This window comes from Adiantum capillus-veneris, chromosome 15 (assembly GCF_014529385.1).
Source record: "Adiantum capillus-veneris isolate H3 chromosome 15, ASM1452938v2, whole genome shotgun sequence".
Lineage (NCBI taxonomy): Eukaryota > Viridiplantae > Streptophyta > Polypodiopsida > Polypodiales > Pteridaceae > Adiantum > Adiantum capillus-veneris.
In genome coordinates, this window is record NC_140945.1 from 81,782,216 (window position 1) to 81,794,961 (window position 12,746).

Consider the following 12,746-nt stretch of genomic DNA (forward strand, 5'->3'; position numbering starts at 1 on the left):
TGAATTCGGCCACCGGCCATTGAATTCGGCCGCTGACCACCAGCCATTTACTTCCGACCACCGGCCACTGGCCATTGACTACCGGCCACCGGTCAACCGACTATTGTTTTCCGATCACTTTTCGGTCGCCGTCCGGCCATAATATTCCGACGAAAAAGAATATTCCGGCGGCCGTGAAAATTTTGGTTTTCGGCGAGTGATTTTCCTTCACGCACGATGGCTTCTCCTCATAATGGGGGCCTTACAAATGTGCGCTTTACCATAGAAAATTACAAGGGTAAATCAGGCTCCATACTTAACAGATAAGTGAGTGTGTGTGTGTGTGTGTGTGTGTGTGTGTGTTGCAAGAGGCTTGGCTATGGCTCCTCAAGCTTCTCTACAACTTACTCTCTAGTTGCATCGTAAAAATGGAGGAGACAAGTCAAAAATGAGAATAGAAGCTCTTTTTTTATGCATATTTTTTATAAGTGCTTTCACTTATCTTGATAGCTTATCTTTCTTATCTTGATAACTTATCTTTTTTTTATAACTTATCTTGATAACTTATCCTACTTATCAAAACTTTCTCAACAAGTTATTTGCTCACCTTATCCTTATCTTCTCTTTTCCTTCTTTATCTTTTTCTTTTTCCTTTTTCCTTATCTTATCTTTTCCTTTATGCTAATTTTTCTCAGAATGAAAAGCTAATTTCTTATGCATTGGTTATGTCCATGCTCCCATGGCATAAGCTGGAAGTATCTCGTGAGTATACTTTGGTGCTTAAATTGAGCCCAAATTTCTCAACACGTTTTTTTTTTCTTTCTATTATTTTCTTTTCTTTTTCATCCTTGGTCAACTTTGATTCCCGATACCAAACATAGTCCCATCAGAAATCGATATAGACCTTGAACTTCAAATGTCAACCCGTGCACACAAAGCGGAACGACACCGTCTCTAGATACATTACAAGATCACACATATTTGCATGTTTTCCACCCACATAAACCTATAATTATCCTTCACTCTTTGTTTTTACCTGAAGTTACTTTTGACGTCAATTTTTTGCTTCTTTAGTGGGATGAGAGGATTTTGAGGCCATAGTAGGCTACTCAACCTCTAAGCCATGTTGGTTTTTGCTTGGCCTCTAAGCCATGCAATATTGGACATATTTTATTTGTGTTTTCCTCATTTACCCCTAGAGGAATTCTCTCTATATTAAAAAGGGAATGTCACTTACAAGTGAACAATCTGGGCAAAACCCTTATTTACAATTGTTTAAGGTAAATATGCCCCACTGGTTTCGAATTGAAAAAGTATTATACCCCTGATTTATTATATAAGATTTGGACTCGAGTAACTTTACCTAATAAGACAAATCGAAAAGAGAAACCTTTCGTAATAAAGAAATGTATATGCTTATGTAGCCTCTCAAGAAAAACCCCTCCCATGTAGTTTTGTGGTACGGTAAGTTCCCCATGGTTGATTTCCCAAGATTAAGTCGGCTCAAAATTCATGTCAAAGGTGGTCAAAGGGGAAAGATTTTTATGCTAAAATGGAATGGTTAGCCCTAAATTAAGCTATGCAAACTCTAATGGTCCACCGAATTAAGCCAATATTATCACCTATTGCTAGCCTTTGCATAAATATCCCCATCTCCCCTCACATCTTGAGCTTGTATCTCTCTAGAGTTCTTGTAACATAGTTGTACTTTTTATCATGATTGTCATCTTTTTTTTTGCTGCACATTTAGCTACATCTTATGTTAGTCTACGAATGTCAAATACATTGAAGTGCCAGCAAAGGGTGAAATAGAATGTGATGGATCTCATTCAAAGGGGGTGTAATGTGGGTGCTATTTTTATCCATGTGGAGATGCAAATGAAGATGCTTTCCATCATGTGACCACTATATAGGATCCTATAAATTTGGATCGTATGTAGGCCTACGGGAATTATTTGGGACATTAAGGGGATTGTCTGCAGGTATGCAATAATATCTGATGCATAAAGGGAATGGTGATAGTAAGGTGATGGCAAAGAGATGCACATGTACCGATTAGAAGGGTGCATATGGTGATGATTTAAATCAAGATGAGAATGGCATCTCTATGCAAAATTCAAGGTTATATGATGATGTTGGTGCTCTTGTATGTGGTTCATATGAATGATTGAACAAATTAGGCTTTTAGAAGGGGTGAAAGATGATTCGAAATAAGTGTTACAAATAAGTGGAAGGTATAATTTGGAAAGATAAAAAATGCTATCTTTGTGATGCCTACAAAGCTTATTCATTTGTTGGGTGAGGTTCTAGTAGATCTTCTATAAATAGAGATGCTTTTCGCAATGTTTCCAAGGTTCCAAATGGAGAGATACATGCCATGGAGTTGAATTGCCCTTGTGATGCATGTAAAGCTTATTCATTTGTTGGATGAGGTTCTAGTAGATTTTTTATAAATAGAGGTGCTTTTCACCATGTTTCCAAGGTACCAAACAAAAAGATACATGCCATGGAGTTGAATTACCTATGTATGCCAGGAAGTTGAATCACCTACGTATGCATAGTGAAGATTCTACATGGGGTGAAGTTACTCCACCAATGTTTGTACCAATGTTGGGGGACAAGAAAAAATGGATGCTAGATAGAGGGAAGGTATGCTTTTATGTTTGCAATGATGTAATAATGACGTGTAAATCTTGTGGGTCAAACAATTTGAGCAGGTTACAAGTGAGATGCCCTTATGATCCAGAAGGATTTTCATACCCTAGATTGGTTCTAAGAAGTTATGGGTTAACTTTATGGCTAGATATAGGGGCTTCTCTATGTAAGTGGGATATTCGTGTCAAGTTTATCAAAAGTTTTTAAATTACCTGTATGATCTTGGTAGAGCACGTGTTCACAATAAGAGCAAGAGTAGACATTTGTTAGAGATAAAATTAAGGAGGAAACACTAATGAAGCATTCATAATGAGGAGATGACAATGAAAGCATAACCTTGATTATTCAAATGAGTGTGTACAAGAAGGCTTCTTTTATCTATGTAGCATGGCACCTAGGCCAAGTGCCACATCAGGTCCAAGTAAGATAGAGAAGATACATATGGATACTCAACAAACGTGCACCAAGGCAAGGTTCTTCTACCAAAGATTGTAGGACATAGTTAATACCCAACAATGTTGGGAACTTTAAGAAATTGATAGGTGTTCGAATTTTTTTTAATAAATTTACAGGCATTTTGGCAATTCTCTTCGTTACTTATAAGTTTTCTAAGATTTGAGAAAATTGTATATTTGATTTTATTGAATCTATTTTATTTGCTTAAACAAAAAAAAAATGATAGATGAGACCAAAAAAGAACTATCGTTATGATAGCACTATAAGCAAGGAGTACGTTTTGTTTACCTCCTTGCATATTTCGTAATGTGCAAGATCAATGGATTTAATAAAAATGAATGGCATACTCCACAATATTGTATGGACTTGATGTGTATCTGTATCTCTAAGCATGGCATGCTTATGTGCGAACTATTTCAATCAATCTCACCACCTCTTTACATCTGTTGCACAATGTTTGTACACTTTGCTAATCTTTGACTCCAATTCTCAACCTCTCAAGAGAAGAGGAAGCTCCCTATCTAGTGGCAGCTTGCAGCTTTTATTACCCCAAAATCTCACGAGATGCTCTCTTGAGACTTCTCTCTCTTTGGTAAAGTAGCAAGGCCAAAAATGTAGACTGAAGCATCGAACCCAGACGGAAGGAGTCTCTCGGCTTCGAGGCATATATTGTAAGCCAACAATGCAATCCCATTTCGTTGTTATCGTTTTTGAAGCAAACATAGAAAAAAAGAAACATTGTTTCTACTCCTATGTCAACTCCTGGAACAAGTTTCATGTGTTGCGCACGCAAGATGTCAATTCCCCCATGTTCTACTCTTAACGCAAGATGCCCTTCTTTCCAATCACGCGGTTTTTTCTTGGCTTCTTCAGAGAAGTATCTTCAAGAAATTTTGCTTTTTTTACAATTTTTTGAAATCGGTACAGCAATTGTAAATCCCTTTGGTTGGGGGGTGGGGGGCGGGCATCTTGCGTCAAGAGCAGAACATGTTGAAGGCAGACAGACAACAACAAAAGTGCGCAACACAGGCAACTTGTCTCAAGCAATTGACACAAGAGTAGAAACAATGCTTCTTTCTTTCTCTGTTTGCTTCAACAACGATAACAACGAGTTGGGATTGCGTGGTTGGCTTACAATATATGCCTCAAAGCCGAGAGACTCCTTCCGTCTGGGTTCGATGCTAAGGTTTTTGGCCTCGCTACTCTACCTAAGAGAGAAGAGTCTCAAGAGAGCATATTGTGAGATTCCGGAGTAATAAAAGTTGCAAGGCGCCAGTAGGTAGTAGCACAAGTGTTAAGACTTGGTATTATGATTGAGGAGAAAAGAGGCTAGTATTTGTTATGAGAGGTCATTGCTAGCATAAACTATGTAAGAACAATCCAGACCATGGGATTTAGAAAGCTGTTTGGGGAAAGGAGGCTTGAGTTCAAAACCGAGGTATGGATGTCAATGATTTAACCTTTGAGAAATTGTAACCTTCCTGATTTCTCTCTACAAGCTTTCTAAAAGTTCACATGTATAGTTTGTATCTAAGATTTAACACCACCAATTTCCCCCTGTTGCAAAAAACCTCAAGACAAGTTGAAGTAGCTTTAAGATTCCCCTTGCTTTGCTCTATCTAGTTTGTTAAAAATACAAACTCTTCTCAACTCTCACCCCTTATTTTGCAAAAAGAAAGAGGGTACACTTGCAAGACAGTGGACTTCCCTGTCTCACTTTGCCTCTTCAAAATGTGGCATCGATTCCAAGGCTTGCTATTCAATGCGCATGTAAGGATTTTCACAACCAACCAAATAGGTTTCTTTCCTCAATGAAAATAAATTAATAAATTGACTTTGAATTTTAGTTGGCCCAAAAGGGTCAAGCAATGCTTTGCCATGGCCTTGCTCTTTGGGCATGCAGAAAAGCATAATTAAATCCCCTTTTATTCCAACTTAAGCTTTTCAGAAGTTTAAGCTCCATTAAAAATCTCATCATATGAATGTGGAAAGAGAAAGAAGAGGGGGGGGAGCTTGGTCATGTTTCAGTGTTTTATGACTGCATTAGGGTCACCATGACTCGTGCTCAGATGGGTTTTCTCTTTGTTAGGAGCTGCACATACATCAAAACACAGAGCTTGGCTCGCTTTCAAGCTTCATGCATTGCCGCGATCGTCTTTGCAGCCTCAACCAGTGCTTGATCAAGGCTTGTCAAACTTCTCCATCTTCAATCCAAAATTCGATGGCTTCATTACTTAAGAATCTCAAGCAGCTGGTCTGTAGGGTGGCCTCCTTCCAACTCCCAATAAGCTAGTTTAAAACTTATTTTCGTTATGCTAATCAGAAACTTCCAATATAATGTGGCCCGTCTTCAATCAAAGCTGCTGGAGCGGCCACGAAGATACCGTTCAATAAGCTTGTTTGAATGACCATGGCAAAATTTTTGGTCACTGCCAGCCTGAGATGACAAATCATCATCCACACCACAAAGAGCCAGGGTTAAATGATTGTAAATGTCATAATCTCCATGCGACGGGCCAACATAGCCATCGATGGACATTGAGTCTTGCCTTAATTCTAACTCAACAGTTTCTCCTCTCAAGACCTTCAGTATCTGTTCAAAGAATCTATCAGATGAAGCCAAGATATTTATCAGTTAAAGCCCATTGTTCAGATGTAAGGATTCAACCGAGGACTTACTTTACTCATAGATGGGCGTGCATGTGGTGCGTGCTGGAGACAGAGAGAAGCAGCAATTAACACGTTTTTCACTTGGTCTGCATCGTACTCTTTTCCTAATCTTCGATCAACAACTTGATTATGGCTTGATTCATCTTCTATGAGTGGTTTTGCCTGAATGTAAAACCAAAAAGTTCTCATTGACAACGTAGAAGAAGAGATGCAAGCGTACTTCCGGGGCCCCTGCCGAAAACAGGGTGGACCAAGCAGTTGGATCAACGAGAGGGAGCCACAAGGTAGGGTTCGGCTATCACCACTGTACAAAATTGGGCTCCACCTCCACAAAAAGACTTAACATCTTTGAAGGAATAAGATCCAATGAATTCCATCATGAAGAGGAAAAGAACAGAGACCTTACCCACAATATCAAATTCTCCTGGCTGTTGGCTCCCACACTCTCAATAGGATGCTTTCCAGAAACTAGCTCCAGCAGAACCACACCAAAAGAATAGACATCGGTCTTGTCACTGACCTTACCAAACATGAAATATTCTGGAGCAAGGTACCTGTGCAATAGCCATGCATTAATTCATGAATGTGCACATCTGCACATTGACATAATTACAAGTCTGACTGCATTTGAGCAACCACGAGCAGGGCCAAAAATTGAGCCCCACATTAATCATCAGGTTTCAGAAGGCCTTGTAAGCAGAACCTCCTTAAGAGATTATGTTAAAATGCTTTAACTTAAGAATGAACTACACACTTTCTTGATCAAGATTTAGGCACTCATGCATGCTGATTAAGTGAGATTTTGGAGCCCCTTGCGTCAAGTCTTTGCTTCCTGGGTTGTTATTTTTGTTTACAATGCTTTATCCTTTACGAGATGGCATCACACTCAGAGATTCTATTGCTTGAGGATCTTAATCTCTGATGTGCTCTTGCACAATAGAAAACTCAGCGGAGCCCTAGAAACATTCAACTTCCAAGATCTAATGAGGTTGCTGGATTGTGCCTTTCATCGCTCGGTATAGGTACATGTGACATAAAACTTCCGTCACCCACATACGATGCAGGATGCCATGGATGGATTGATGAACAATGGTAAGCAATGAATATTCTATCCACAGTAATACATACCCAAATGTGCCAACAACATCATTGCAAGTTAAAAATGTAGAACTCGTAGAAGCCCACCTTGAGAGACCAAAGTCTGTTAACTGTCAAGGAAATCATCACACTTATATTTATGTTTTTGTCTGCAATTTTACGGCAGTGGAGTGCATGACCCATTAAACAGTTGCAATAAAGCACAAAAGGGTCATTAACCTGTGGTGTAAAATCTGACTGGAGAAGAATGTTCGAAGACTTCACATCTCGATGTATAACAAGCTGTTGTGCAAATTTGTGTAAATATTCCAAAGCCTTCCCTATCCCAAGAGCAACTTTATAACGAACACTCCAAGGGAGTACAGCCTTATCACCTGCAGCTTTAGTTGAAGGCAATTAAGGTAATGCAGATTTATGAATGATGTGACATTTTGCAGCATGTGTCGAGCTTACCTTGATGCAATTTTTGTTCCAGGTTCCCTTCCATAGCAAAATTGTAAATTAAATATCGATGCTGCTGGCTATCAACACAGTAACCCAAAAGCTCAACTATATGGGGGTGATGCAAGCTGCTGACAATCTCAAGTTCGGTAAAAAATTCGTCATCAGACGTTGATGCAACAAGCATATCGAAACATTTTATTGCCACGACACGAGCATCAGAGAGCACACCACGGTATACTCGACTGCAACCACCCCTTCCTATCATGTTATCTAAAAAAAGCATCAAATAGGGCTCAATTATCAGCTAAGCTCAAGACTTTCATGCTGAACATTTCACCAAGCATTCTGTCAAACCTTGTAGTTACCTTCAGAGAAATTGTCTGTGGATTTTTCCAGATCTGCAATCCCAAATGCTAAACAGTTGCCATCCTTGCAAATTTGGAAGCACTTTTCCAGCAAGGTTCTGTCAGCTTCAGTTCCAGAGTGTCTCTTTGCTACTTGATTAGAGAAGTCCATACATTTTTGGTCCGTTTCTGTGGCGAACCGAATAGGCATTTCCTGGTTAGCGGCTTTTGGGCTTCGTTCCAAGACTCCTTTGGATCGTTCTGGTAATTGTAAAACCCATTCTACCACAGACATGCTGCGAGCCCTTGAATGAGCATTGTCTGAATTGATCGCTGTGACTGACTGATGCCGTAAGGGCCATCCTTGGGGGATGTCGATGGTGGTGTGTCGGTTTCGTCCTGTAACATTCTTGGCTTTGCAATCAGTTTTCCTTGAAAACTCATGTCTGTCCTTATATGCATGACTAGAAGACTCAAGTCCCAATGATATTTTGGATGGAAATGGTTCTGATGAATTCCAATCAGTCTTAACAAGGGGCCATCCGCGGTTGCAAGCTGACATATCTGTGAGACGTCGCTGGCAATGTTCCAAGTCTGATGAAATGCATTTTTGGACAAGTTTCTGTTGGCCACTACGGTCCTCATTAAGCTCTTCTGCAGAGCAGCAGTTTCTGAGATAGCACTCGTCACTAACGTGACTCCAGCCCCTGGAATTGGTGCAAGGGGTAGGGCACTTTGCCCTTGAACCACTTGTAGCAGCCATTGTGCTAAGGTCTAAAACACATGTCCGTAACCCTTGAACCTGAGGTGGAACATACTTGTAAGGATGAACAATAAGACTAGAAAGCTTCCAAACTCTGCTTGATGAGCAACGGATGCACTCAGCTTTTTGAAAATCATCGTGATTTTGAGCGTTGTACTTTCCCCTAGATTTAGATAACTGGTGTCCTGCTGTCTTGTCTCTCATAATCTGCACTCCTATACAATCACCTGCCTTGAAGTCCATCCAAACATAAGAAAAAGCAAGCAAAATCAGAGAGTTTGACTTGTGTGTTTCCTTGAGTGCTCATAAGCAACCCTGTATGCACCACATCCTATAGAACTATAGTCCAGACCGCTCATCCTTACCCCATGGACTGCGGAACTCCACTCTTTGAGGTCTCGCATGTCAAGAAGCAAATGTACCATGACTTGAACATGACTAATTAATTTTACCCGCTTCTGTGAGTCTTGAAATAAACATCCAGCTGTCAATATAATGGTTGAACAACCCTTCAGTGATTCTGTGCCCTCAAGATAAAACATCTATCACTCTCTACTGGATTGAACTAACATCAATCTTTGACCCTTCATTAAGTACCTAATCTACAAAAATCTGTGTTCTGTATGATTGGCACAAATCCTTTCCACTCTGCCTCCCTTGCTGGTTTCCCCTCTCTCTGGATTCAGCTGCAAAGACCAGAAAACAACCTAAGTATGAGGGAGGCCTGCCACCACATGACAATTTTGAGAGAGATCATTCGCCACCTACTGCTGCACTAAATCATCCACCCAGCTTCTTCCCCAAGATGCATACAGAGATGTTCTCAGAAGGGCAAACTTGCGTGTAGACCCTAAAGCATGCTAAGGATAGGATGCATGGGCAAGACCCAGATACTCACACATAACAAGCATAAAGAGCGGACATAAGGCTCACCTCCCAGCCATAGAGCCAATACGGGCTCACCCCCAAGCCTGGGAGCCTGCAACCAATGGGCTAGCCTCTACCACAAGGGCTGGTGTCCCAAACCACCAAGCCCACACCAATACGGGTGTGTGGGTAGAGCTGCCAAGGGCCTAGAGTCCAAGTGTGGTGTGTTTTGTAGATCTAATTGTCTCATATGCAGTTTGGCCTTCAGTACGTTGACATGAGAATTCTGTTATGACTTACCGGACATTAATTCACCAGCCTTTTCCATAACCACCTGTCCATGTTGAATGACCAGAACTGAGCAAGTCTTAGGCAAATGTATGGAGCAGTACTTGGCCAAAGCCAAAGAGGAGCTGCACATATCAGAAAAAATGGATTAGATTCTTTGTGATTCAGCTAGTCAAACAACATTCAACGGACAAACAAAAATAAGCCATGGCTCAATTGATAGTATATGTATACCCACTTCTCTGTAGACTTTTGTGTTCCTGGAGCACCCAATATCAACTTCACTGCTTTATAATGCTTTACTTCCTTGACCAATCTTCTTCGCACAGATGAGCCACCACAGACCACTTTTAGCTGCAGTTTAATCTGAGAGCAGGTAAGACAAGTTTTATCCACATACTTCAGAAGTTTTCTTTCTTTCTTTCCTTTCTTAAAGGTGTGCAAGAAAAGCCCTGTGCAAAAAATGCTCAGCATGCTTAAGAATATGAACAAACGTTTGACACTACAAGACAAGATAAATTTGCCTTCTTACACCAAGACCCCATCAAACATACTGCTATGCAAAAAGTTCTCTTGTACATCATACTCGTTACTCATAAAACACCAGTTTCGAAGAATTGCGAGGAAGACTCCTATTACTACAACATGACACAGGTAGCATGTTAAATGCATTCCAAACTTTACTATGATTACTTGAAATGTTGAGGGAATGGCATGCTTCTAAACCCTAGCCATAACAGCTAGAAGAACGACGTGTCATTAGTGTTAAACCAATCATACGATCCTCACTTGTTTGACACTGCAGAACCGATCATATACGCCAGCAACAGAGTCAAAGATTCCCTCCACTTCTCCTTGTGTAACATTCGGTCTGGGAGCCACTGTTTGCAGAGAAAAGAGCGATCAAAGCAGGAACCTTGGAAATGATAATATGCAGTTGCAGAAAATTCATACTTCCTGATAATGGAAATCCACTTCCGCAAGCATGAGGGTCACGACGGGGAAACAACAAGTTACTTGGTAGGAGATGTTTGTGAGCTTTACAGTAAGAAAACAGTTCATGTTTGAGCACTTTAGAGGAAGAAAATGATATATGTGAAAAGCATGGAGGTGCAATCAATACTACGGTCACATGCATACAACCAATATTTTCCAGAGCAATGTGTGCATTTCATTATGATGGATGTCTGCTTATTGGGTAGGTGTTTACAGTATCTCACTCACTCACACACACACACAGAACTAGAATAATCTACCAAGGCAGGAAGCATGACTCCCATTATGCTAAGAACAAACACCCACAGCCAGCGACAATAATGAACAAAGGCCACAGCCAGAGTTTTAAATGCTTCCGATAAGCACATTGTTCATGTGAAAGTCTGTGGTCGCATGCAGATGTATAAACTAAGAGACACACAGAGAATAATTTTGTATATGTATGCATGGGTATGCGCACACATGGTACGCACCTGCAGGCATGTTGGGTTGGGTGTCCACTCCAGTCGATGAAAGTGAAGAGAATTGCTGCTTCGAGACAATGTGAAGGACAACAACCTCATCGCCTGGTTTGGTGAACTTGGCAAGCGTCCACGTGAGAAGCTCGCGACTGCTGGGTCTCAATTTGATACCCACTACCACCACATTCCGTTTCTGCTTGAATGCATTCTGGCTATCCATCTCTCTGTCTCTGTTTTTCTATGGAATTATTGATAAGGAGAAGGACATGGCAGAATTGGGTAGTAATGCACCATGGCCTGGCGAGGCGATAAGATTTCGAATACACACAGAGAGAGGTATGAGGAAGCGGCGAAGAGGCGTGCATTCGAAGCTCGCGCATCTTGAGGCAAAAGCTTCTGAGGGGTCGTTGCTCGCTGCTTGCCGAAAGCATTGGGTATGTACAGCTGAGGGGACCGAAGGTTCAAAAACGATGTGAACGACGGCCTGTATGTGTGTGTGCGCGAGCGAGCTTGGGGGGGGGGGGGGGGGGGGGGGGGGGGGGGGGCGCGCGCAATGTGTTTTACGTAATGTCACACATTGTGTGTGTGCGCGCGCGCGTGTGTGTGTGTGTGTGTGGGGGGGGGGGGGGGGGGGGGGGGGTTGTTTGAACTGTGGGTGATGTGGCAAATGTGGGGACCTTAGTTAGAGTTGCTGTTTAATCAAAATTGAAGGGCACGTGCTCTTGCCTTTTAAGGGCATGTCCGCACGGGCGAGGGTGGAACTCCGTCGCTAGTCAGCTATTTTGTTAGTAATAAATGTTAATCGTGTGACATTTGAAAGCGAGCACAATTTCAAAGGGTGGGGGTAGAAGTGTAGAAATCCAACTCTGTCGATTTCAGCATAATTGAAACCACCCGACAATGTTCGCTTACGCAAGTGGTGGGGATTCAACCCTGCTCGTGCGAATTTGCTCTAACAAGCAACTCCTCAATGACAGTCAATGTGCTGATTTATAAGGTCAAATGAATAAACCCACCTAAAATTATAGCCATATCTATCTCTAAGGTTTCTTACCCTTTTTGGTTTACCTAAAATTCTTGTTTTATTTTCTTATTTTGAAAATTGTGTCATTTAACATTCACAAATAAATACAGATCCCATTGATAAATAAATATAGATATTATTGATATGACCAAACACGACTAATCAATCTTCTTTGTTTTCAAATTGTCGGTATGTTGGTTGGAAACGAGGTGAAGGTTCATGCTCGAATTTTAAAACAATAAAATGAGACGGCAGTCAAGGAATGTAAGACTATTTAATGGAGGATCTTTTTTACAAACTAAAAACAAACAAGTGAAAGGGTCACGGTGGTTTTCTAAAACAATACGAAAGTTATAAAATCATTAGGTTGAGTTTAACTAGAATCGGTGTTCAAAAAAGGATTGCCTCAGCTTAACCTTGAGCTGGTTGAAAATCGAGACTAGCCACTTGCAAACCATAGTAAAGGGAAGAAAAACCTGTTAAATATGTGAGAAAATAGTTCAAACATCCTACAAATTTCAAAAAAATTGCTAGTATTTCTGGTTTGCTTCTTTGCGAGGAGGAAACTCGACTGGTGGCCGCTTAATAAAAGAGACTTTCCTGAACATTGAGTGGAACTAGTACGGCCAGCCGCCTTCGGCGGCCTCTCTCTCTCTCCCCCTCTTCCTCTTTATCGCGTGTGAACGGGCTTTTTTTAGTTT

At 41.0% G+C, this 12,746-nt stretch overlaps 1 protein-coding gene across 5 annotated transcripts; it reads right to left on the reverse strand.

Annotated features, from left to right (window-relative positions):
- Positions 1-4,904: 4,904 nt before the first annotated feature.
- On the reverse strand, positions 4,905-11,511 carry LOC147440966 (protein kinase STUNTED-like). 5 transcript variants are annotated; one of them, XM_086482751.1, is made up of 11 exons: positions 11,034-11,509; positions 10,354-10,445; positions 9,803-9,918; positions 9,577-9,689; positions 7,668-8,636; positions 7,312-7,572; positions 7,078-7,238; positions 6,889-6,968; positions 6,167-6,314; positions 5,770-5,922; positions 4,905-5,683 (listed from the first exon to the last, which is right to left on the reverse strand). In XM_086482751.1, the coding sequence occupies exons 1-11, from the start codon at positions 11,239-11,241 to the stop codon at positions 5,441-5,443; spliced, it is 2,544 nt and encodes an 847-aa protein (XP_086338877.1). In that variant the 5' UTR covers positions 11,242-11,509; the 3' UTR covers positions 4,905-5,440. The 5 variants fall into 5 exon arrangements, with proteins under 5 accessions (XP_086338877.1, XP_086338878.1, XP_086338876.1 ...); XM_086482752.1 differs by having other exon boundaries at positions 7,078-7,232; positions 11,034-11,508; XM_086482750.1 differs by having other exon boundaries at positions 7,078-7,232; positions 9,803-9,930; positions 11,034-11,508.
- Between the last annotated feature and the right edge of the window lie 1,235 nt (positions 11,512-12,746).